General features: G+C 39.0%; 1 protein-coding gene across 6 annotated transcripts in view; it reads right to left on the bottom strand.

The window, feature by feature from the left end:
- SDCCAG8 (SHH signaling and ciliogenesis regulator SDCCAG8) overlaps positions 1 to 23563 on the bottom strand; it is a 222945-nt gene that overhangs the window by 150094 nt on the left and 49288 nt on the right. For all 6 annotated transcript variants that reach the window (XM_019647576.1, XM_019647578.1, XM_019647572.1 and 3 more), the window contains exons 9-12: positions 20202 to 20340; positions 9937 to 10089; positions 3847 to 3981; positions 1003 to 1119 (exon numbers count right to left, since the gene is read on the bottom strand). In XM_019647576.1, coding sequence (XP_019503121.1) covers positions 1003 to 1119; positions 3847 to 3981; positions 9937 to 10089; positions 20202 to 20340 — 544 coding nt within the window. The remainder of the gene's footprint in view (positions 1 to 1002; positions 1120 to 3846; positions 3982 to 9936; positions 10090 to 20201; positions 20341 to 23563) is intronic.

Raw genomic sequence — 23563 nt, 5'->3', positions numbered from 1 at the left:
CCAGGGATTTCAGCATTCATTTGAAAAACTTTTTATACCACATTTCATTATTACTTACATCTTCAATACTTTTCCCAATTGTGTTTGCATCATTTACACAGAAAGTCGCTAGCGTTGATAGGGAAAATGTGTTGGAGAACATGATAAAAATCTTTGAACTAGAAACATGTGTTTTTTTTTTTACTTTATTTAGGGCTACCTACTTTTACACTGTAGCAATTTCTTTAAAATATTGATACTTAGAACTGAGTCTTATTTTAATTGAATAGATTTATCAATGTGCTTTCATTGAACATAAAGAATATAAGACTTCAATGTTCTGTACTGTCACATAAAAATGGAAAATCAAAAGTCAGCCTATTAGAACTGCCTCTCTAAACTCTTTATTCGTGCTGTCAATTAAAATTGGAGTAGCTATATGATCTCAACAAAGATATAACATAAAACATCTGTTCAAACTGAAATTGAAGTAAGCAGCATCTTTGCCCTAACATTTCTAATTTCAATGTATTTAAGCATCCTGAGCAAACGTATTCATGGTTATCTTAGTTAAAACTGGTTCCATTCTGCCAACAATCAATTTGATTGACATATTTACATATCAGCTCATCTCATCTTACAAATTTTAAACTTTTTCACTTAAAATTGGATTCAAGTTGGCATCTCTCAAGAACTTTATGTACGTATATTTTAGGTTCAAACTGTGCATTAGAACATTTTTTTTTACTTTTGTAAGTAATAGATACACATATCCAAATGTATATTTATGACCTGTCAGATTGGAATTTTATATTCATACAGTTATATTCTCACCATTTCATGTGAAAGGTGGTAATTTTTGGCAACTAAAAATGAAATCCTTTTAATAGTATAAACTGAATTGTTCCATTAGTTAGAAACAATGTAATAGAAATAAATGACTTACGAATAAAACCACATCAACTTCACAAAGAACATTAGTTATGTTTTAATTGCTTCAGTTACGCTTGTGTCATCTCTTACCTGATCTTTAATTTCAAGATCCCTTTTAGTTTTTGCTCTGTACTCTCTGTGCTCCTTTTCAGCCTCATCCTTATCCATTTTGGTTTTATTCAATTGATAGCGCATTTCCCCACACACCTGTTAGATTATAAAAACTAGATCAATAGCTGCTGGAATCTACCAGGCAATGCCCGCAATTAGATCTTTTGGTGCCCCCTAGAGGTCATATAAATAAAATGTAATAGAAGTTTCCTAAGAATGGCACTTTCTAATAGAATACATTCAATATAATATTTATTCTGTTAAGATAATATTCTGTTAAGGTATTATTGAGCCTAACGATTTCAAATTACAGATAAATAAATGCAGAACTAAGGAATTTAAGTAATGTTTTCACGATTTATTATGTAAAATAATAGTTTTGATTGCATATTATCCAAAATGCACTATCATCTCAATTTTAACTAGGTGAAATTATTACTTAAAATATTAAGCTATGTTATTATTTATTCAATTGTTATATTTAAATAAACACTCTATATTTTAAAATTTCCCTTTAAAGTCTTTATCAGTTAGGCTTTTATTTAAGGAAACTTATAAAGGATTTTTCTCTCTGCTAGTAGACCATGTTACTGATATTTATGTGTACAGTAGTAGCCATTATTTACTGGAAGCTTTGTCCATAACATCAATCTTATCATGTACAATAACATGTATTTAAGTTAAGAAAGGTTGTCTGGTAAAAGTCATAGGCTGGAACTAAGCACACTCTGCATTGATAAATATAGATTTAACATAAAAAGAAAATGTACATTTAAGTTAAATGGTTTTAATATATCACTAAATAATGAACACACAGAGTATCTTAAAAGTGTCCTTTATACATATTGTTTTCAATCCACGGCCTCTGCGGACATAAATATATTTGGAAAATGTAATTAGCAGATAGATCTAAATAAAGAAATTATAAGCCTTTGAGATAACTGAGAATCTGTAGAGAAATCAATTAATACACAATTCTGTTAAGTCAGCCTCTAATTTATAAAGACAAGTTTTAAAAATCATGTATCATGCAATGGTTATACTTCCTTGAAACTTTTCAATTTTAGTATGTCTCCAAAAATGATGATTAGAACTCTGGAACTTAGTTTCATCATTACTGAGGTACTAGAATCTTAGAAAAATCTATATGCATTTCCTATGTTCAAATAAAAAATACTTCTAAAAATAAACTAATCTGTGTTCAAAAGTGATAGTGACAAGACAGAAGAAAAAGTCACTAAGCTTTTCCCAGTGGGCTTCATCAAGTTAGAAGAAGAATAAAATTACTAAAACTTCTAAAATTCAGATGCTTTCAGTGTGTGAGAGTTGAGCTTTCCCATTTCAAAAAAATTAGTAATTTACAAAAAGTTATTAATTTTAAAGCTACATACAATTTGAAAATTATGAATGACAGAAAAAAGAAGCGAGGCTCTAATTTGCTTTCTTTCTTAGTTCTTCACTCTTCCAATCTATTTGATCTACATATGTGACTGAAAGGGTCCTATTTAAAATTATTTTATCCCTTAATTTTATTTTTAAAGTTCCCTGGCCTTACTACTTTCAGGATAGCATTTGCTAAGTTTATCCGTAACATTTAAATTCTATCTATAATAAATTGACAAATTAAATTGAACTAGAATTATATTATCTCAAGGTTGGAAGCAACCTCAAGGCACTGTGCTGACGCTTGGGTCCCTTTGCACAGTTCTAAAGTCAGAATATACTCATTCTTCACTGTACACATTTTAACAGAACGTTCTCTCCCTATAATGAGCTGAAAACTCTGGCCACAGCTTTCACCTATAAATCTGGGTGAACCATTTCCATCCCTCTGCACCAGTGCTCGCTCTGCTACCCTTCCCTTCACACAAACACATCAGTTATATTAGGAAATATGATATTTTTAAACTTCTACGGTTGCTAGCTTACATTTCACAAGGAAGAAAAAGAAAAAATAGGCTCCCTTCCCTAATGTTAAAGTTCATTTTAATTACTAAATTATAAAGCAGCAATGGCAGCAAAATATGTCAAATTGTAGGGAAATATATTAAGAAGTAAAATTCAAGATGAAAAGGTTATGTATTTTAACAAAATAATCTGTGTATGTATTGGTCAAAAAAATTCATTTAACTTAGTATATCATGTACACACGTTTAGTTTCTTAGTTTTAAAGCAATTGATTACTGAAATCTATATGGACTTCTAGTGTTTCTTAAATACGTACCTTACATTAGTCAGTTAAGATTATGAAACATTTTATTTCCAGGTTCAGAAAGTTGTGATACCCATACAGTAGCAAACACTGTGGCATTTTAAAGTACAAGTACAAAGACCAATAAAATAAGAAGTTATAGTGTTAGAATCTTGATCTTAGAGACCAGGTCTGAAAAGGAATGGGAGGTGGAAATTTTTTTATGTTAAGCACACTTTTCATGTTGTAAATACGTGTCTTTTAGTATTGCTGTGAAGAGCTGCCTCTGGCAAAAATTACTCATTAATGAATTTAGAAATACAAGTTTTATCAAATTTTCAATAATTAAAGTCATAAAACTTGCTTATTTACGAGTCTGCCTCAGCCACTGAACTCTTCAGCTCTTTGAGGACGTGTGTCTACTTCATCTTTCTATTCACAGCACCCAGCAAAGGGCCTGCCCTTAGTAAGTACTGTTATGTTTACCGAATGGCCGTTTTAGGAGGACCTTTATTATCCTGAAATAACAAAACTTTTCTGCTCCAAACTTCTTTCTGAGCTCTGCACGTTAGGAAAAATATTTTTCCACGAAAACATTTAAGTACTTATTAAACTGAAATCTCTCTTTGTACCTTTGTGACATCCATTTCTTGGGAAGTAAGCCGGCTTTGAATTTCTTCTAGTTGATTAATAGCTGAAACCTTCTCTCTTGTAACCTTTTCCACCTGGGCCTCCAGTTGGGCAATATTCTGAGACAGGGCCAACATCTGTCAGAGGAAATAGAAGTCCAAAACGATAATGTCATTTGACAAAATAAATACTAAAAATGTCTTGAGTAAATACAGTCTCAGCATAGCCACTGAGCTCTCTTGGTAAGTCATTTCTCTATGGATTGGGTACGTTCATTTCTCTACCTTTTCAAATCATCCATCCCCCATGATTTAAATATGTACTTCCCTCCTGGTCATTCCCTGGTCTCCAACCTCGCTTTGGAAAACATATAACAAGATAAAATCAAAGTTTTGGTTGAAACTCTAAGGTGACAGATATCAGATACCTACGTAAGTTACGGAGGAGACTGACATGAAAGAATTTCAGGAGAGCTATCCGGGAATCAGACAACTCTTACACCCCTTCCCACACGGAGGGCCTACAAGGATTGACTGGGGGAGTTGGAGAGGCAGATATCTGCAGAGAGAGCTACTGGTGTTTTATGAAACCCACCGCTGCCCCTACACCAATGAAGAGGAAGCTCTCCGCGGTTCCCTTAGTTGGTACCCGCCCCCAGCCCTCCCCTTGTCTCGCTCTCCCCATTCCTCCCGGAGCACCCGCTAAGCCACTATCTCCCCTCCTCCAAGAAGGCTTCTTCCAGCTCCCAGAACAAAACATAGACTCAGGGGTGACATTCAGCGGATGGGCCCTGGGACAGTCACGCCTGTGGTGCGCAGTGGCATCGTCCCTCACTGCCTGATGTCCACGCCGTCCCGGTCGTTTACGATTTTGACGACCACTGTGGCACGTGCTCGTACACCGCCTCGGCACACCTCTGTCACACCCCAGCCTCCACCTCACTCCAGCACAGCACTTCTCATGCTGCTGGTAATTGTCTGCCGGTTAACTCATCACACTGGCAGTTCCTTAGGGCACGGTCCTCAAGGGGCACCAAATGTTTGATGAATAAATGAATAATGACAATAAATGGCTTCTCTGAGGGACTCTGTGGAAAATGGGTTCTTAGTTTTTCTTCTCAGCGTTAGAAATGCTTTCTAGATCTTAGGTTTAACCTTGATAGTTTTGTTTGTTTGTCTGTTTGCAAGCACATTTTACTCTGATTCAGTAAGCAAAAACTTTCTAGGCTCTTAATTTATTTGTATCTGCAGTTTTAACATGAAGAAGAAATGCGACCTCATCCCACAGCAAAACATATAAGGATATCTATCAGGTTTTAAACTGTTAAAACAAGAACTGGTAATGAATTTGAAATAATATTTGAAATCTACCACCATACCCTGACATGGGTATGAATTCAGCTTTATAGCTGAAATCAGTAGCTAAAATTTTGCGGTTAAAAACCAAGAGCACCTTTGAATACATCTAACTGAAGTTGACACATGTGAAGATAATGAGCCCAGTGGCTATTTTCTAATGCAGACAATGGATGCATTAACTCTTGTGGGGATTGTGGAGAATTGTATATTTGACGTGTGGCTGTTTATATATCCTTCTTACCACCAAAAGACTGGCTGCAAATCTAATTTCCACATAAAATTACTTTTACTAATACCAAGCTACAAGCCATCCTTATGCATATTACAAGCTGAACCTAAAATTAAAGGTCAAAAGAAGTTAAATGTAACAAATTAACTTAATTTCTTTAATTTAAAAATTCCAGTTCATGAATATCCATATTATGAATGTGCAATTATAGCTTTCCTGGAACCATACAGCAACAACAAACTTTAATTACCAGCTACTAAAAGTCATCTATTACTTGCTTATGTGGAGATATGCGTTATGGTAAACATATTAACATTGTGTGGCTTTTGAAATAAATATGCAGACATAATAGCTAGTTGTAAATACTGAGTCCATCTCTATCACAAGGCTTGGAACAAATCTCACCCCTTGGGTAGGATCCCCGCCCTCTGCCACCCATCACTTCTTTCCTCTGCCCATTACCTGTCTGCTGCCTCCTGTCACCCACTTCCCGAGGCCTCCCCTCCTGTTGTCACACCTTCTTTTCCCCCACGCCCACCATCTGGAAGTCAGTATCACCCTGCAGGAGCTTCTCCATCCACATCTGTTGCAGAGACAGAAGTAACACAGACAGCTGCAACACTGCTGGGTGTCCAGGGCGCTGACATCAGGTAAGTCCTTTACACTTTGACAGGGGCAAGCCAGAGACAAGGACACCCAGCTTGGGGGAGCCGCATAGGAATTTCTACACGAAAACAGTCCCTGGTGCACGGAACATGGAAAGAAGCGGTGCTCCCCATACAAGAGGAACGGGAATTAAGGGTCCCAGCACAGGGCTGTTACCAAGGGAACCAGCTGAGAAACTGCGTGGACCACAGAGGGCGCTCGGTAGATACATGATGAATGGCTGACAACTAACAAACCTCGGTGGCTCTGTGGAACCGAGGACCATTAGAAAGACAACAAACAAACTCACAGCAAGCGCCTTGCATAGGGGCATGATTCAAATCCTGTCTAGGTAGGTGGCATCTGTTCTCCGAGAGCTTCCCCCACAAACGAAATTTTAAAAAAGAGAAAAATAACAGAAAGCAAGAAAACCTGAAAGTCTCGCAAGCATTCCTCACTGCCAGAAAGGCAGGAACACTTACTCCAGCCCTAAGTACAGAGAGCTTACAACACCATGATTAACTGTTCAGTTTATTAGATTAACTTCCTGTGCTCGGCAGTATGATATACATTCTCTCTTTTTATCCCCTTGGAGAAAGAATTATATTGGATTAATTTTCAATTGAAAAAATGAGATTCAAAAATGAAGTAATTTGCCCAAGTTCATTCAAGCTAATAAATAACAAGTAAAACTGGGCTTTATATTCAAATTTGTCTGCTTTACTCATATGAAGATCCAAGAAATCTACCCAATCAGATGACTTCTCTCTTTCTCTGGGGTCAGAATGATAATAGCCACAAGCCAAAAATTATTAAATGTCCACTCTAAGCCAGGTATTATATTAGGTACTTTCAAAACATGATCTTATTAATCCAATCAATTCCTTAAGTAGATCAACTCCATTATTTATACTTTTGGAATTTGGAGAGGTTAAATGAATTGTTCAAGGTCAGAGAAAGGTCAGATGAGATTCAACCCTAAAGACTTTTACTCCAAAGCCACTTTCTGCCATTTCCTGGTTCAAGCACTTGCCTCAGGGCTCAGATTATAATACTTTCAGCACTTTATTTATACATTTTTACTTAGGGCAGGACCTTGAGATCAAATGTCAACCAAGACTTACTGGGAACAAAACAAATGACTCAGACTCAGAAATACATTGTATTTCTGTTGTCACCTTTATTCATGAAATAATTGTCCATATAAGAAAGAGGTTCTATTACCTGTGAAAGCACCTGGCATACTGCCGGACACATTTCAGCCTTCCTTCGTCCTTTCTTATCAGGAATTCTCATCTACATATTTTTATATAGTAGAACTACTCAGCAAGCTAACAGGTTTCCACCAGACACCCAGAAAAGAAAACTCTCTTGAACAACAGCTGGTCTTTGCTATTGATGCTGTTCTCTCTTCCACACAACACCCAGGTCACAATTTTGCCTCCCTCCATGTCTTACCCACGTTGGTTGTAGCCAGTATTCCTTCCCATACTCTGCATTTTTAAACACTCTCTATTGTTTGAAGGTCAGCTAAAAAAAATGCCAACTTCGCCACAAAGCCTTCCATGATCTCTTGCAGACAGGGATCTGTTCGGATCCTCTGAACGTGCAGCATTTTAGTCATGCCTTTTCAATGCTATGGAGTCTTTTTGCTTCCTCTTGTATTACGTTCATTCATTCACCAAATATATATTGAGCATATTTTATGTGAGAGGAAAGTGCCACGCAATGAGGATGTTAACAGACCATACATTCAGGGGATGCATAGTAAATTAGGGGAGACAAATTATTCAATCAGAATTTGCAATAAATTGAATTAGGGGAGCCCATAGGAGAGGCTCCCAATTCATCACTGGGAGGCTGTGAGAAGAGGGGGTACCACGAAGAACTTTGAAAGATCCATCAGTGAGGGCAGAGGGAGACTCCACTAGGTCGGGGGCAAAGCACATGCAAACTCCCGAGATGACAAAACAGCATGGCAGATGGGCGCGTTTGCACGTTTGAGGAAGAACAAGAAGATCAGTAGGGCGGCAATGCAAGCAAAAAAAAAGCGAAGGGAGATGAGATTGGAGAGCCAAACAGGGGAAGAAAAATGCAGAGTTTTGATGCTCTGCTAAAGGATCCTAAATTTTAGCCAAGGGCTTACAGGGAGACATGAAGGCATTTTAAAGCAAGAGACTGCCATATTGAGATGTTCATTTTGGAGAGATCATCCGGCTGTGGTTTGGAGGACGGCTGGGAAGGAGGTACAACTGGATTCAAGGAGTCCACTAGGACTTAAGAATCATCCAGGGGGAGGCGTGGAGAGCAGTGGGATGGAGACACAGGGCAATGTAAAGTTCCGAGGGGCCCGAGGCTCTAGAACTTGGCAACATGATGACATGTAGGGCTAGGGGAAGGGAGGAGACAGGATGAGAGCAAGATTACTGAGTGGGCAACTGGATGAATAGTGGTTCCACTAGAAAAGGAAAGAGGGGAAGGAGGCTGGTTTGGGAGCTCAATAGAGCCAAAGATTTCTAAATCAACATCATATATATATATATATATATATATATATATATATATATATATATATATATATATATATGGAATTAAAGCCACAGTGGTGCTAAAAATACTTAGATCTATATATAGCTCAGTAGATAGTTGCTGTGTGAGTTAATGATCACATGTTGGAATATTGTAACAACACAGTACTTAGGGTACAAGTGGTGAGTCCACTTTAAAAAAAAAAATCCCACATAACAGTTGTTTTCAGTTACCTCATGGACCACGTCTTGCTCAATTTTACCCTACCGTAGCAACTGTAAAGCTAGGTTCCACTCAACGCTGTAGTCCAGTTGGTAACTGTTTTTCAAACACTGCCCATTTCATGTTTTCTGTTTCTTTCTTTTTTTTTTTTTCAAGATTTAATTGGGGAATTGGTAGAGGAGAACAGCATTGGGGAATCGGGGAAGGGGAACAGACAAGTTGCTGTCCTTTTGTTCTTCTGTCTAGTTGTGGAGGACGTCGCTTCACTGGCCCATGTTGGTATTATTGTGCTCTTCCCGGGTGAGGCAGTCACTCGTCAGCCATTGGACAGCAGCTCAAGCCAGCTGCCAGCCACTCACGGTAGTTTATGGCAGCCCACTGCAGCAGGGGTTGCAGCCTACGCCATCGCCAGTGACTCACGGCAGCCCAGCTCCAGGTGGAGCTGTTGTTCACCATCTTAGCTGTAGAGGGCACAGCGTCACTGGCCCTCATGTGGGATCCGAACCAGGGTTCTGATGCTCAGAGATGGTGTCCCAAGCCAACTCCTAACCAACAGGCCACTCGGCCGGCCCTGTTATCTGTTTCTTTTGTGTTTAGTTTCCCCCTTCCAATTATTCACCAGGCTATGGCCATTATTCATCACGTAATTCGTTAGAATCTATGTATATTTTGCACAGTGTACATAATCACTGTTTCTTGGTTACTAGGTTTCTTACGAGTGTTTTATCTTCTGCGAAGTGGGGTAGGCATCTCTCTTTGATTTAGCCAAAGTGGAAATAAAATCTGGGTATCTGAAAAACACCAGCTGTCCCCCAACACACATGAGAGAGGGGGCCAAACAGAATGGCAGGATTAAAATAAATTCCATAATTTCATATGATGGAACCAAACTGACTATTCTATTAGGAAAGGTCAGGGAATATAACCTTTAGTGAGAAATACATGGAAAATGAGAAAACTTTTTATAACTCTCAGTTATAAGAAATTTGACTACTTACAAGGTTTTAAAATTTAAAGTTCATTCAAGAATTGCGGCCTACAGTGTCATCAGTGACATCACCAAACGTTTCGCCTGCCATGTGGACGGTGAGCTAAAAACCCTTTGGTACCTTCGATCTCATGCTCTCCCGTTCTTTTTCCATGTCCTTTTTCATCATGTCTTTCTCAGAGGCCCTTTTCTCTTGCTGAGATGACAGCTCCTTTTGAAGCCGGTCTGTCTGTCTCGCCAGTTCACTCTTCAGCTGTTCACACTGGATTAAAACCTGCCAGAAGACAATAAAATGGGAGCTTAGAATTTGGAAAAAATAAGGAGGAAATGAGACAATTAAGCTTTACTTTTATTTGAAATAGTTAAAACACACTATAAAGTCAACTAGAAACACTTTATATTGTTTGTTAATATTACTTGCTGATAAAACAGTATCCAAATGTTATATGTATTCACATATTTCAATTTCCATATTAATAATTAAGGCTGTACTAACTTATCAACTAACAAGAGTTAGATAATGGACTTTGATGAGGGCCACTGATGAGTAAAAATTCTGAAAAAGGAGATCAGAAAAATAAAATATTCTAGTATTTTCAATTATTATTATGTTTATACTACATGAAATATGTAAGTATCCAATTTAACTGATTTTTTCATTTGTTCATGTTTAAAAATTATTTGAATACTTTAAACGATAAACAAAAAATTTCAAATGAGGTTTTATATTTATCATTCCATACAGGCATCTACTTTAAAACTCATAAAAATCAAGTTTCTTTAAATGTTATTAAGATAAGATTTAGTTCCCTACCCTTACACACATAACTACGGTAAAAATTAGGTAGTAATCAAAAGTTAAGATAAAGCCTCAGAACAGCATTTACTACTTAGTTTTATAACCCGAGAACTGTGAGCTTCCATTTCTGATCATTTAAAAATCCGTAATTGTCCATTAGTCTAAATTTCCCACTTTGCATTTCCAGAAGTAAAAATTCTATAACGTCCTCTTGGCTACATTCATAATATGTTTACACATAATACCCAATAATAAACGATGGCTTCAAAATCCCAGTCTAAAAAAAAAAAATCCCAATAAAATCACGATGCTTAGCATAGAAAACCTGAGTCATCCTATGGTATTTTAGTCTTATCCCAATGGCTCTTATTTACAACATCTGCTCCACCCATCCTCTATTTTCCCCTGAACTGGTAGAAAGAAACTCAAGTATTTTATGACTTACATCCTGCATGATTATAATTTTTTCAGTCCCATTTATTGTTAGGGAGATGGAAATGGTTTCAGTAAGCCTGACTGTAAGTTTTATACATAGATATGCTTCCCTCTGGTGAAAGCTATAATAAATACAGACAAAAAATATCTAGGATATGTGAATTTTCCTCTCTTCATCTGGAAAGTATTAAACTTCAATTTCTTTTAAACTCTTCTGGAAAGTTTCTGTACTCCTAGATAACATATGAGGTTAAAATTAAATTGTCTCAGATTAACTGATAAGCAAAACTAATGACTAAAAAATGATTCTCCTAGGAATTTGGTCCCAAGTTCAATTCTAGTTGAGAATGTTTTGAAAGGAAAATTTTAAATTAGATTTTAAGAGAAATGAAAAAGAATTATTTTTCTAAAACATAAGCCCTTGGAACTTGACTTAGAGACTTTTGTGCTTCAGAATATTTGTGCTCCACAAGAATGGCTTGGTGAAAAATATTTTATATGAAACGAATAAAGAGTGTTCATAATTTTTGCTAATATAATGAATACTGGTATGAAAGAATGAAATGATTATTGAATATAAACCAATATATCCAATGAGAAGTTTTTAATTGAATGAAAACTCAAGAGTCAAGATTATTAAATATAGGAACAGTGGAAGGACTGCTGAAGATCTCAAGAGTAAGCTCAGATGAAGTGCAAAAGAATCTATTAAGAGAATACAATCAACTCAGGAACTGGAACAGTAAATGATCCTGACCGAGTAAGAGACCTAATGTTAAGATAAGATGATATAAAGCAAAAGGTATAAAGCAAGAAGTTGTAAACCACTGAAAGAAAATCATTGCTGAAGTCTTAAAACTTATAAAAATCATTGCTGAAGTCATAAAACCATAAAACTTATGGTTTTATGGTTGGCCTTCTCTCTGTTAGGCCAACCACCACCAACGGGTCATGATGAGGAAGTACATAAACAGTAATGAAAAACTGAATAACAATATTAGATTAAAAACTGGTTATCAACAACTCTCAGTGGGCGGGTGGCCAATGATTCCATATTATAATATAGCATTTACTTTTATTTGTTTTGATTTTAATATACATGCCTGGTCACAATGAAGAAAATATGAAAGCTTAATTACACATGGAGGTAGAAAATGATTTCGTATTTCTAAAGATATCTTACAGTGGACCTCACAATACTAGAAAGATTTGGTTCTACTAAACAAATATTTATACACTATTTCCATTATACGTTTCTCTTTTAATTGTAGGGTTCCTGCTCCTAGTTTTCCAGAATCCCAGCTGATTCAGCACTCCCTGATTATACTAATCTAACCATTCAGGAAAGGTTTAACTAAGTTCTCAAAGGCTAGATCAGTCAACTGTCAATTACAATTGACTGACAGATCTTCATAGGTGGCCAAGTTAATTTCCCACCCACAGAGAAGGTGGGTGGAGCCTTCTCCCTTTCCCTGAGTACAACACCTGGACATGGCAGAAATGGCTGTAGGTCTTGAGGAGATGGGAAATTATACTTTCCCCCCACCTAGTAGATTCAGTCCTCAAGGGACCTTTTCTCTTCTGGAAAATGTCTTCATTTGTGGTCATTCTATGTTGGCCGCATTAATACATTTTTCAAAACATAATTTATTGGACTTGATATTCCCAGTCCTAGTTTATTAAACCAAGGCGTATGAGCTACTATCTTAATGGGGTCAAAATACCTTCTAAAACAAATTTATATCCAGTCAACTCAACTTTTAAAATAGGAAACCTATTTCAAACATATAAAAAGTCCTTCCCAACAGCCAGGGTTAGGCTCCTAGAAATTCTTGTGATAGAATTCATAATTAAAGATCTTACGGGAAATACAGATTTCACTCTTGCGAATGTAAACCTTAAAACTTATAAAAATGTTTTTATTTTTATGAAATAAAGCCTAAACAATAAAAATTATTATCAACACATTTTAAACATTTAACTTATGAATAACACAAACTATTGATATTTAATTGATAAACTCTTACTTACTAGAAACCTATCAGCCGGTCTTATCCCTGTCTTCCATTTTCAAGATATTTATAATTTGTTTTTGCTTTGTGGCAGATAATATATACAGAGGGCGCCAAAAAAAATGTGTACATATTTTAAGAAAGGAAAACTGTATTAAAACTGTAATTATACCGATAACAAAAAATGAATACAAGTCACATTTGACTTCTGCAATTACAAGAGGTGCTCAAAGTTGTTACATCAGTGTAATTTTAATAAAGTTTTTTCCTTTCTTGAAATGTGTATACATTTTTTTGGCACTCTCTGTATATCAAGAAGTATCATCTTCTCAGCCTGTGCCTATAATCAAATACTTGCCTTTCTGAATCTGCTCTAGTCCAGGAAAAAGCGTAATTTGGATCCTTGAAAAAGAGGAAAAAGTTCTGGGGACATTTAGTCAATCTATTGGGTTGGTATTTTTGAAAAACTGTTTCTTTGGAAGGTTATCTGATTTAGATATGCTCACGATAACTTCATGCCAAAGCCAACACTTTTGCTCCAAACATATGCAGGCAGGTCATCAGCCTGTTTAATAGCCTTTCCATCTTGTAGCTTTACCGAAGCAAAAAGCCACTGCTTTTCCACCCTCATTTATTCTCAGGTTAATTTTCTTTTTTTTTCTCTTTTAACATCACCCCCAGCTGTAATAAATTGCAATTCTCAAAAAAACCCAAAAATGTTTATTGAGCACTTACTATGTGCCAGACACTTTGCTAAATGGCTTATGTGTTAATTTATTTAACTCCTCAAATTTTTTTTTTTTAAATTGGAGAATTGGGGGATGGGAACAGCATTGGGGAATCGGGGAAGGGGAACAGACAAGTTGCTGTCCTTCAGTCTAGTTGTGGAGGACGTCACTTCACTGGCCCATGTTGGTATTATCATTGTGCTCTTCCCTGGTGAGGCTCACCGGTCATTGGACAGCTGCTCACGGCAGCTCACGAAAGTGCAAGCCAGCAGCTGGCCGGCCTGCCCCATTGCAGCTTACGCTGTTGCCGGCGACTCACAGCAGCCCAGCTCCAGGTCAAGTTGTTCACCATCTTAGCTGTAGTGTCACTGGCCCTCATGTGGGATCTGAACTGGGGCCCTGCTGCTCGGAGCTGGCTTCCCAAGCCAACTCTTAACCAAGGCGCGATTTGGCTGGTCCTCCTCACTAAATTTTAAGTGGTTCTTATCCTTCAGTGGAAGAAATGGGGGCTTTGAGACATTAAGTGACTTGCCCAAGGCCACCAACCTAGAAAGTGGCAGAGTGGGGATTTGTTCGAAGTAGTTCCACAACTGAATATGTGCATGGCATTATAATTTTCTCATGTTATAGATTTACTTATGAAATCCTCAGCTGTTTTCACTGCCACTATAAATGCAAATGTATGAAATAATTCTTTCTTACTTAGCATGCAATATGCAACATGGAACGCTAGATGGCACCAAATGCCAAGGAACTATACAAAGAACAGAACCATTCCACAGCTAAGTAAATAAAGTAGTAGGTTTTAAAATTAAAATATATATGTCATCTCACCTTTTTCTCTTGGAAAGCAAAAGTCCTAAAATGTTGTAACATACCTTAGAAATAAAACTAGTAGACTTGCACTGCATTCTGTAAACTGCTTAGAAATCGTTGCATTAATACTAGTTCAGTGAATTAGTTTCGGATACTAATAGGATATCATTCAGTTATAGACACAACAGCCTCTCTAGTTTTTAACTGTTAAATTTTTAAAAGCACTAACTACAAACATTCATTCACATTAATATTTAAAGCTAATAATTGACTTTAATTCAATTCAACAAACATTTATTGTACAATAAACACATAAATGGCTGTGAGGAATTACAGTGATAGATGCCACAGACCTGACTTTTAAGGTCTTTTGGGGGGTAGAGCTATGTAAATAGCTACCAAAATTATACACAGCATCAGCAGGAATATAGAGGAGGAAGAGATATAGTCAAACAAGCAGGGGCTGCGAAAACTTTGGGGAAGTCTGCTACCTGTGTTGAGCCTTTTTGGTTGAATAGATCTTTCACAGATGAGCACAGCGCAGAAATGTAGAGCATAAACAAATCCATGGACATGGTCATTTGCAGGTCACATTGTGGAAACAGCACCAGTCATGTGAAAGAATAGATAGTAAAAGATAAGGAGAGAAAAGTTAGAGCAGGACCGTAATGTGAAAGATCTGGAAGGTCATGCTAAGGCATTTGTCTTTCATGGCACTGCAGGAGGGGAGCTACCTGAACAGAGAGATGTACAATTCAGGCAGACTTCGGCAGTGCTGGGAAAGAGACACAGGAATCACAAGAGACCTGGGGGAGACCAGTTTTGAAGGCGACTGCAATGGTCTGCAGAGGTGGCATAAGAGTATGTGACGACATGAACCAGGGCAGGGTATGGGAATGGGACGGTGGGCACAGCTCAGACAGGGACTCTGAAGAGAGAGTGAGAGCTTGGTCATGATTAGCTGTCAAGAGTGAGGGGTGAGGAGGAGCAAAGATATTTCAAAGGATGCAAACCAGGGCTATTGGCAAGATGGCGATGCCATTATTATTAAAAGGTAATAAAGAAAACGGCAGGAGGAAAAGGAGTGGTAGACAGGGACGGTGGAGTGAATGAATCATTTGATTGTGTAGAGTTTCGGATACTAATGGAATATCATTCATCTATAGCAGAAAATGTAGGTCTGAGGCCCAGGAAGGCTGTTAGAACTAAAGGCCTCACTGGAGGTGTTCAAGTGATGGTAATGGCTTGGCCAGGAGAAAAGATACAAATCCCTGGAAAACAGGGTAACATGGGTGAAAGGCCCTCTAAGGAAAGTCTGTATTTAAGGCTTGTGGAAAAACAAGTTTGGAGACTAAGAGGAGTAGACAAGAGCAATACAGAGAGGCCCACAAGAGTAAAATATCAGATACATCGAGGGAAAGAGATGACACGGTATGATAGGACAGTTACGGCTTCCAAAGCTGCAGAGTTGAGTCAGATGAGGATTGAAATGAGATCCCTGGGTTTAGTAACCAGAAATTCACTGGTGGCCAATAAGTGAGCAATTCTGCATGAAATCAGGCTGCAATGTGTTGAAAGCCTGGCTGCAACGTGTTCAGAAGTGAATGGAAAGCTGCAAGGGCAGACGGCGCGGTGCAAGGTCTGCCCATGACACGACGCTGAGAAGGTAGCGCATTCAACGAAAGCTGCTGGAGAGAAAGCGGCTTCCTGTTTGTTTAAACAAGAATGTAGATAAGATGAGGGGGGAAAACAGTGGAGAGGGAAGGATGGAAGATGCAAGAAAGACGTGATGACAAATAGCTCAGGGTCCCTGAAGCTCTAGAAGTAGGAGAGATCAAGAACTTAGAGAAAGAGATTCATCTTGGGAAGCAAGAGGGCCAGTTAAGCAAGAAAAAAATAGTAGAAGGTCTGCGCGAGGAATGAGAAGGTGGCGGAGGTTTTGTCTGCTGGTCGTGATCTGGGTTAAGCCGGTCATCCACCGAGAATGAGATGCTAGGAGCGGAGCTGGGAAATGATAAGTCAAACGCCCGTCTAATGTATATAAAGGTGGTCAGCGGCAAAGAAAAGAATTGTGACACAGAACTTAGAAGCACAGAAGGTAACAGTATCACTGTCCTGTGGAATTCATTCCGTGGCTTTCTTAGATGGCTTTCTTCCACAAGAGGCTGAAAGCAGTAAGAGGGAAAAAATATGATTGGGCTTAACGTTCACTGGCACTGGCAAAGCAGATAAACTAGAAAGACAGGAAATTCTTTATTTCTTTGGTGTTAGTGAGAACACATCACAGCTCCCGTAGTCGGTGGCTGTTTTCTGAGTACCTACTATGTGCTAAATGCAAGATGCTAGGGATTTAATGGTGAACAAAATGGATGCATTCCTTCCTGTCAGAGACGTTAATGTTTAGTGAAAGATACAGACGCATAAGCAATATTAATACATTTTGATAAATGTTGTAATGAGGAGTGGGGGCAATTCTCCCCCCGCCCAGGAGACAGTGGGCAATGTCTGGAGACATTTTTGGTTCTCCGAACTTGGGGTGTCCTACTGGCATCTAGTGGGTAGAGGCCAGGGATGCTGCTAAACATCTTACAATGTGCAGGACATCGTCTAAAACAAAGCATTATGTAGCCCAAAATGTCAACAGTGCCAAGGTTGAGAAACCCACTATAAGAGGTACGTCAAATCTGGACATGGGGGAACAGGTTTTCTAGGGAGAGTGGCATGTAAGCTAAGACCTGCAGGATGGAGACAATATCCAGGCAGTGGAGTAAAGGAGAATTTGCATGGCTGGTACGAAGACCCAGAGGCTGGAAAAGCACAGCAGTCAGGAGGATGAACAACCATCACCACCATCACCACCATCACCACCACCACTTACGCAGGAAATATTCTGTGCCAGAGTTTCTACAAAATAACCAAAGTACATTTTAAAATAGAGTCCTCACTCACAATCCTATGAGTCAGGTATTATGTCCATTTTACAGACGAGGAAAAACTGAGGCACAGAGAATTCAATAACATGCCCAAAGTCTCATGGTCAGTGAATGATGGGGCTGGATGTTGAACCTAGGTCTGGCTAACTCTAATAAGACTGTGCCCGACCTTTAAACTCGACTGCTTTTCAAAGCTGACAGCGGCTGAGTCTGCTGGAGGGTCGGGTATAAAAGGAGAGTAAGAAGAAGTGAGAGTGAAGGGTTAAAAGGAAGCGCATTATGACAGACCTCACAGACTTGCGAAGGAGTTTGGAGATTGTCCTGAAGTGGGAAATCACTGAAGGGTTACAAATAGGAGAGTCACATGATCAAATCTGCCTTGAAGAAGGATCACTTCTGGCTGTGATGTAGGAAATGGAGTGAAGAGAAAAACATGTGGCTTTTGTAATTCGTATATACAGAGATTATGGAATCATGAACTAGAAAGGTGACAGTGAGAAAAGAACTCACAACACTTCAGAAACTAAGATTTGTGCTTAGTGATTGGTTGGAAATCAGGTATGAAGGAGGGGATGACATCCAGACTTCCGGTCAGGGCGTGTTAGTGGACAAAGGTGCCATTCAGTGAGTAGGGAGCACAGCAGTTTGGGGGGAGTGAATACAATGAGTCCAGTCTGGGATTCTAAAATTCATATTTAAATGGAAAGGGAAGCAGAGCAGCCTGGAGACAACAGATAAAATGAGATGTGAGAAGAGGCTGAGGAACTAGAGGCAGGAATGAGGACGTTGAGCCGATTTCATCTGGGATGGGGAAGAAGAGAAAAGGCTCTGGTCAGAGAGAGCAGCTCCAGAATTTGGGAAGTCATGGATGGACAGTTCATGCGGGAGTTACAGAATAAGGGAAAATGTCAGTTAATGAAGCCAAAGTATGTTGGGACTAAGGTGTGCATTTATTAACAACACAGATGTTGAAACCTTTAAAAACAAGGAAAGCAGATAAGGTGAAGGGTGCTGTAGACTGAATATCTGTGCCCCTCCAAATATGCTGACACCTAACCCCCAAGGGATGGTGTTAGGAGGCGGGGCCTTTGGGAGGGGATCGGGTCATGAGGGTGGAGCCTTCATGAGTGGGACTAGTGCCCTTATAAAAGGGACCCCGGAGAGCACCTGCACCTGTCCCACCATGTGCGGACACAGTGAGAAGATGGCTGTTTATGAGCCAGGAAGTGGCTCGCACCAGGCACTGAATCTGCCGGTGCCTTGACCTTGGACTTCCCAGTCTCCAGAATCGTGAGAAACAAATGTTTGCCGTTGAAGCCCCATCTATGGCATTTTTGTTACAGAAGCGGGGACAGACTGAGACAAGGGGGGAAATGGTCAGGTGCTAAAGCTCTTAAAAAATGTCAAAGATACACAACTATTTTATAAGCCCAAGTAATAAAATGGGTGGATTTCTTAAACAGTGTCTTGTAGATTGAGAGTTGATATTAACTAAACTTGGGGAGAGGAGAGACAACAATGACTTCAAAGGGGAGCGGTAACGGAATTTTAAAGGGGAAACGTAATTGAAAGCAGGTGACAGAAAAGGCCTGAAGTTGAGTCCTCCATCGCAGGCAGATGAGACGAAGCGAGCGGCAAAGGGCCTTCACTGGAGGTTCTGAGAGTCACGACACGATCACAGGACAACGAGGCTTCAGTACAAATGAAGAAATAGGCGAGCTGAAGGAAACAGGGAAGTATGTTGGGGGGTTTGGTCAGAACTGAACATAAGTTTCGAAAGCACAGGGCATCAGTAACAAAAACAGCACCGGTCCAGTGCCTGGGAAGCGCTGGGGAGGACCTGGCCAGAGATGAGTGGATCAGGCTCTGACTGAGAAGAGGCGTGCTGTAGAACAGCCCAGTGTTTTCCTAAAACACTGATGCTGCTCTGTGGCTTAGGCCAATGCTAACCAACAGAACTTTCTGTGATGATGGAATGAATGTCCTCTATCTGCACCGTCCGATATGGTCATCACGAGCTACATGAGGCTAGTAAGCACTGAGAGTGTGGCTAGGGAAAATGCATAGCAACTTGAATGGCTTAAGGTGTGGGCCCCAAACACAGCACTGAACCGACAGTAACCTCCTGATTCAAAGTGCCTAGAACGCTGCCTGATCACTGTCAACCGTCACGGTCATTATCATTATCCTTCAGCATGTTCGATTTGGCATACAGTGGATGTAGACTCAGTTAAAGATGCTACTAAATACACATATATTATCATCTGTGACATATTTGGATGTGCTCACAATTTCCTGTGTATAGAGGGACAACATTTGCCTTTAATCATACATGAATATACAAATGGGTGTTAAGATTTTCATAGCAGTAAAAATTATCAGCAAATAAAAGATTAAGCATACAAGCCTCTCCAAGCACTTTACCACATGGTACTATGTTCTCTGAGTAGTGCTACCACAGGAGTATTTGCAGAGGAATAAGAACTCTCCAAATAGCAAATTTATTTAATTTAGAAAAGTCAACATGAACAGATTGGTCTTCGCTCTGTGTGTTTGGTGGGGGGAGAAAAAGAGTTTAGTTATGGAAGGATAACAGAAGAAATACAAAGGAAAAACAAAAGCACAAACATGGCACGCCTTTATTCTAATCTTGGTCAACTTGCCTTCGTTTTTTCAAAGCAGGCTTCCTCGGTCATGCACACAGCTTGCTTCACCTGCTCGTAAGCACTCGCTTCTCTTTGCTGCATGTCTGCTAAACTGCTCCTCATGGAAACTAGTGCAGACATTAAGTCATCTCTTTCTCTGTCAGCACAAAAAAAAGAACGTTTAAAACAAGAAATGATCACACACAATCGTGTATTCCCAAATCAGGAAGACAAACGCATTAACACGTATTGGAAGAAAAACGCATTAACACGTATTGGAAGAAGATCCAGGCGGCGTGCCCCAGAGAAAGACCCTCTGTCCGGACTTGGTGAAGGGCTGGCAGAGCAGCCACAAGCCTGGGAGCATTCACAGCAAGACTGCATCTGCTGGGACAATAACCTATTGTGGCGAGCACACTGGGGGCTGCAGATTAAAGCCCAGAAGAGAGGAAATTCGTTGGAAAATAAAAGGGGGGTTGCTGAAAAGGAAAAAAGGCAACAAGGTGGGGAAGGTGGGGACTGCACCCCAAAGCAGAAGTAAACATGTTATGAAGGGCCCACTAAGGTTTTGTTTACTCTGCTGATTCTCACTTACTTGAGCAAATGTATATCCTTTCCTTTTGATCTTCCTCCACAATCCTCTCTTTCAATAAATGCTTTCACCTATTTATGAACACATTTCTTCTTTCAATGGGTAGTACTGTTGAATCCTTCAAATGCCCTGGTTACATACATGATGCTCATAAGTAACTAAATCTTCTCCCAGTAGGTTTCATCCTTGCCTGGCCCCAACCTCTCTGCAGCAATTTTTAGAAGCGCCCTAAGCTAAACCCAATGCCAAAATGCTTTGGTATGTAAAATAGCAAAGATCTAATCTCATGGGTTAAAAAAACCCCATATAAAAGATTCCAGGATATTTGGAATTTATCCACTGGATAAAAATGACCAGTAGACCAAAGAGAAAGTGAGATAGGAAAATTTCTATATACTCAAAGCCAAAAAATATAAGTTGTACTGTTAGGTGTGATATTCCACGCTTTGTTAAAGAGCTCAAGTTTTAAACTGTGGTTCCAAATTCAGTTTAAGTAACTGCTTTCCATTTCCTTTTCATTGCCAAGGTCTAAACTATCAGGAAAAAGCCAACTGTGATTTTTTTTTTAATTTAACAAACATTAAGACCTCATAATTTAAAAGATAATAAACTGAGTTTGAATTGCTTTTAGAATTAACCAATGACTCCATTAAAAAAAAAAATCTCTTAAAAATGAAATGATTTCAACTATCTGTGGTATTTGGAAAAAAGCCATATTTTAAGAAATACGTAATAGTGAACAAAGTTACAATTATTAACAGTTTCACAAAAGCTCTTTTTGTTAAAAAAAATTGCTACAAATATCATAAGATTCATGGGAGCATGGTAACCTTCATTTTAGAATTTCCTGATGTGTTTGTTTTAAATTGAGAAATATAATTTACTTTAATTTTTTTTCTTCTAAAGGAAATTTTTTTAAAAAGAGTTACTTATTTTTAGGAAACATAATCAAACACAATGGTTATGTGAAAAGTGGAAGAATCAAAGCAAATTATTCCAGTTATGTAATAAATAAATTAAATGCAAGCAAAACTGAATTCATAGCTATTTACATTTCAAAATAAGCCCTAACATAAAGGGGACTAGCCTCATAGAGAATATGCAATCCAACCAGAACATGTAATTCTACAAGAAAATAAAACGTCACCATTAAGGATAGCAAAACATCGTAGGTATCATATAGTGACCTTTCTTAAAGCTCTAACACCTATTGAAAAACCAGCTACTATTCAATGATTCCCTTATCTGTTCCTGACTCCCTGCCATCATCAAAGCCAAAGTTCCAAATAAAAGGAATTAACAGAAAAGCTCAATGTTTATAAGTATGTTAACAGATCACAACAGATCAAAATCTAACAAATTTGTTTCTTATGTTTAATACATTTAATCTCTTCTTAGTATATCCCCATGGTAAGAGCAGTTTGCCACACAGTATATACTTAATGAAATAAGCGGCAGAAGAACAAAATAATGAATAATGACTAGGCTACAGGAGGACATCAAAAGAGGTGAAATAAAACTGCCTCCAAGTTCTAAATATTTTATGATCTAAAATAGACTATTGAGAATTGGAAACTAAAGAGTTTAGTTGCTTTGGCTCAAAATTTTTTCAGAATATCAACTCGCCAACTCAGACTATTGAACCACAGAAAATCATCAAAGATAGACCCTCAAACACTGCTGTCTTGTTAAGCTCACCCTTCAATAGTGAGACCACAAAATGATTCTATGAATAATCTGTGTCACCACTGGACTGACACACTCCGATTTTCTGTAAGAGAAATGTACTATATGATTGACCGTGGCCATCAGGAGAGATGCCTAAATTGTGTGCAAAGCGGACAGGTCCAGGGGACCATTACGGCAATTTCAGATTATCCACTCAGTTGCTGCCTCTTTGGTTTTGACTTGTTAGGTTTGGTTTTGTTTCAACTCAGCCAGCCTGTATGCCAAATAGCAAGCACTCAAACAAACAAACAAACAGAACAGAACAGGTGGGGTCATTTTAGCCCTGTCCTTGGCAGAAGGCCTTGCTTCTGATGTTCATCTGGCTGTCTCCCTCCTGATGGAGTTCCCATTTTTCAGCCCCACACGATTACTCCTTTGCCCTTCAAAAACAGTCAATTCCAGCCATTCGGGGTAACTAGCTAGTCTGCTGCAGGCCGGCTCCAGAGCTCCCAGCCCACAGGGCCAGCCTAAACCAAGCCTTGGGGAGCCTTTCCCAGTGGGAAGCTGTAGAAGTACACACGCGATGTCAGTGTGAGGGTGAGGGGGCAGTTCTCCAAGTCACCATCTTCCACAGCAAAAGTGCTGCGAGTGTGGGCAAACCCCCTGGGAATGTTTTGAGAAATGTGATCACAGAGGTTTCTGAAACACAGCACGGGGCCTGATGAAAGAGCCCCTGGGCAGAGGATGAGGTGAGGAGCAGGCGCGTGAGTTCCGGGGTGCACTCGCTAAGGAGCGGGGAGCACTTCAGGAACTTGGGGCAGCAATCAGAGCAAAACGGATTGAGAAAGTCCCTAAATAACCTTGGCCACATGTTCAAAATAAGGAAAGGAGAGACTTGGTCTGCTATACGTGCATGAGCTTCATCTTAAACTATGCAGTGCCTAAGAAATGCCTTCCTTCCATTGCTCAGTCTACAGTTACTAGCAGTTTTAAGCATTATTAATAAGTCTGGTCATTGTTTTTTAAAACAAAAGTCTAAAAGGCTGACCTCAACATTTCCTTGTTCCTCATTTCTGGGAAGTTCCTGCCAGTCTTTCAAAGCCGATTCCACAGAACATTG

This window comes from Hipposideros armiger, unplaced genomic scaffold (assembly GCF_001890085.2).
Source record: "Hipposideros armiger isolate ML-2016 unplaced genomic scaffold, ASM189008v1 scaffold_113, whole genome shotgun sequence".
NCBI classification, from domain to species: Eukaryota; Metazoa; Chordata; class Mammalia; order Chiroptera; family Hipposideridae; genus Hipposideros; species Hipposideros armiger.
The sequence above is the reverse complement of the archived record's forward strand: the minus strand, read 5'-3'. Positions and strand labels throughout refer to the sequence as shown.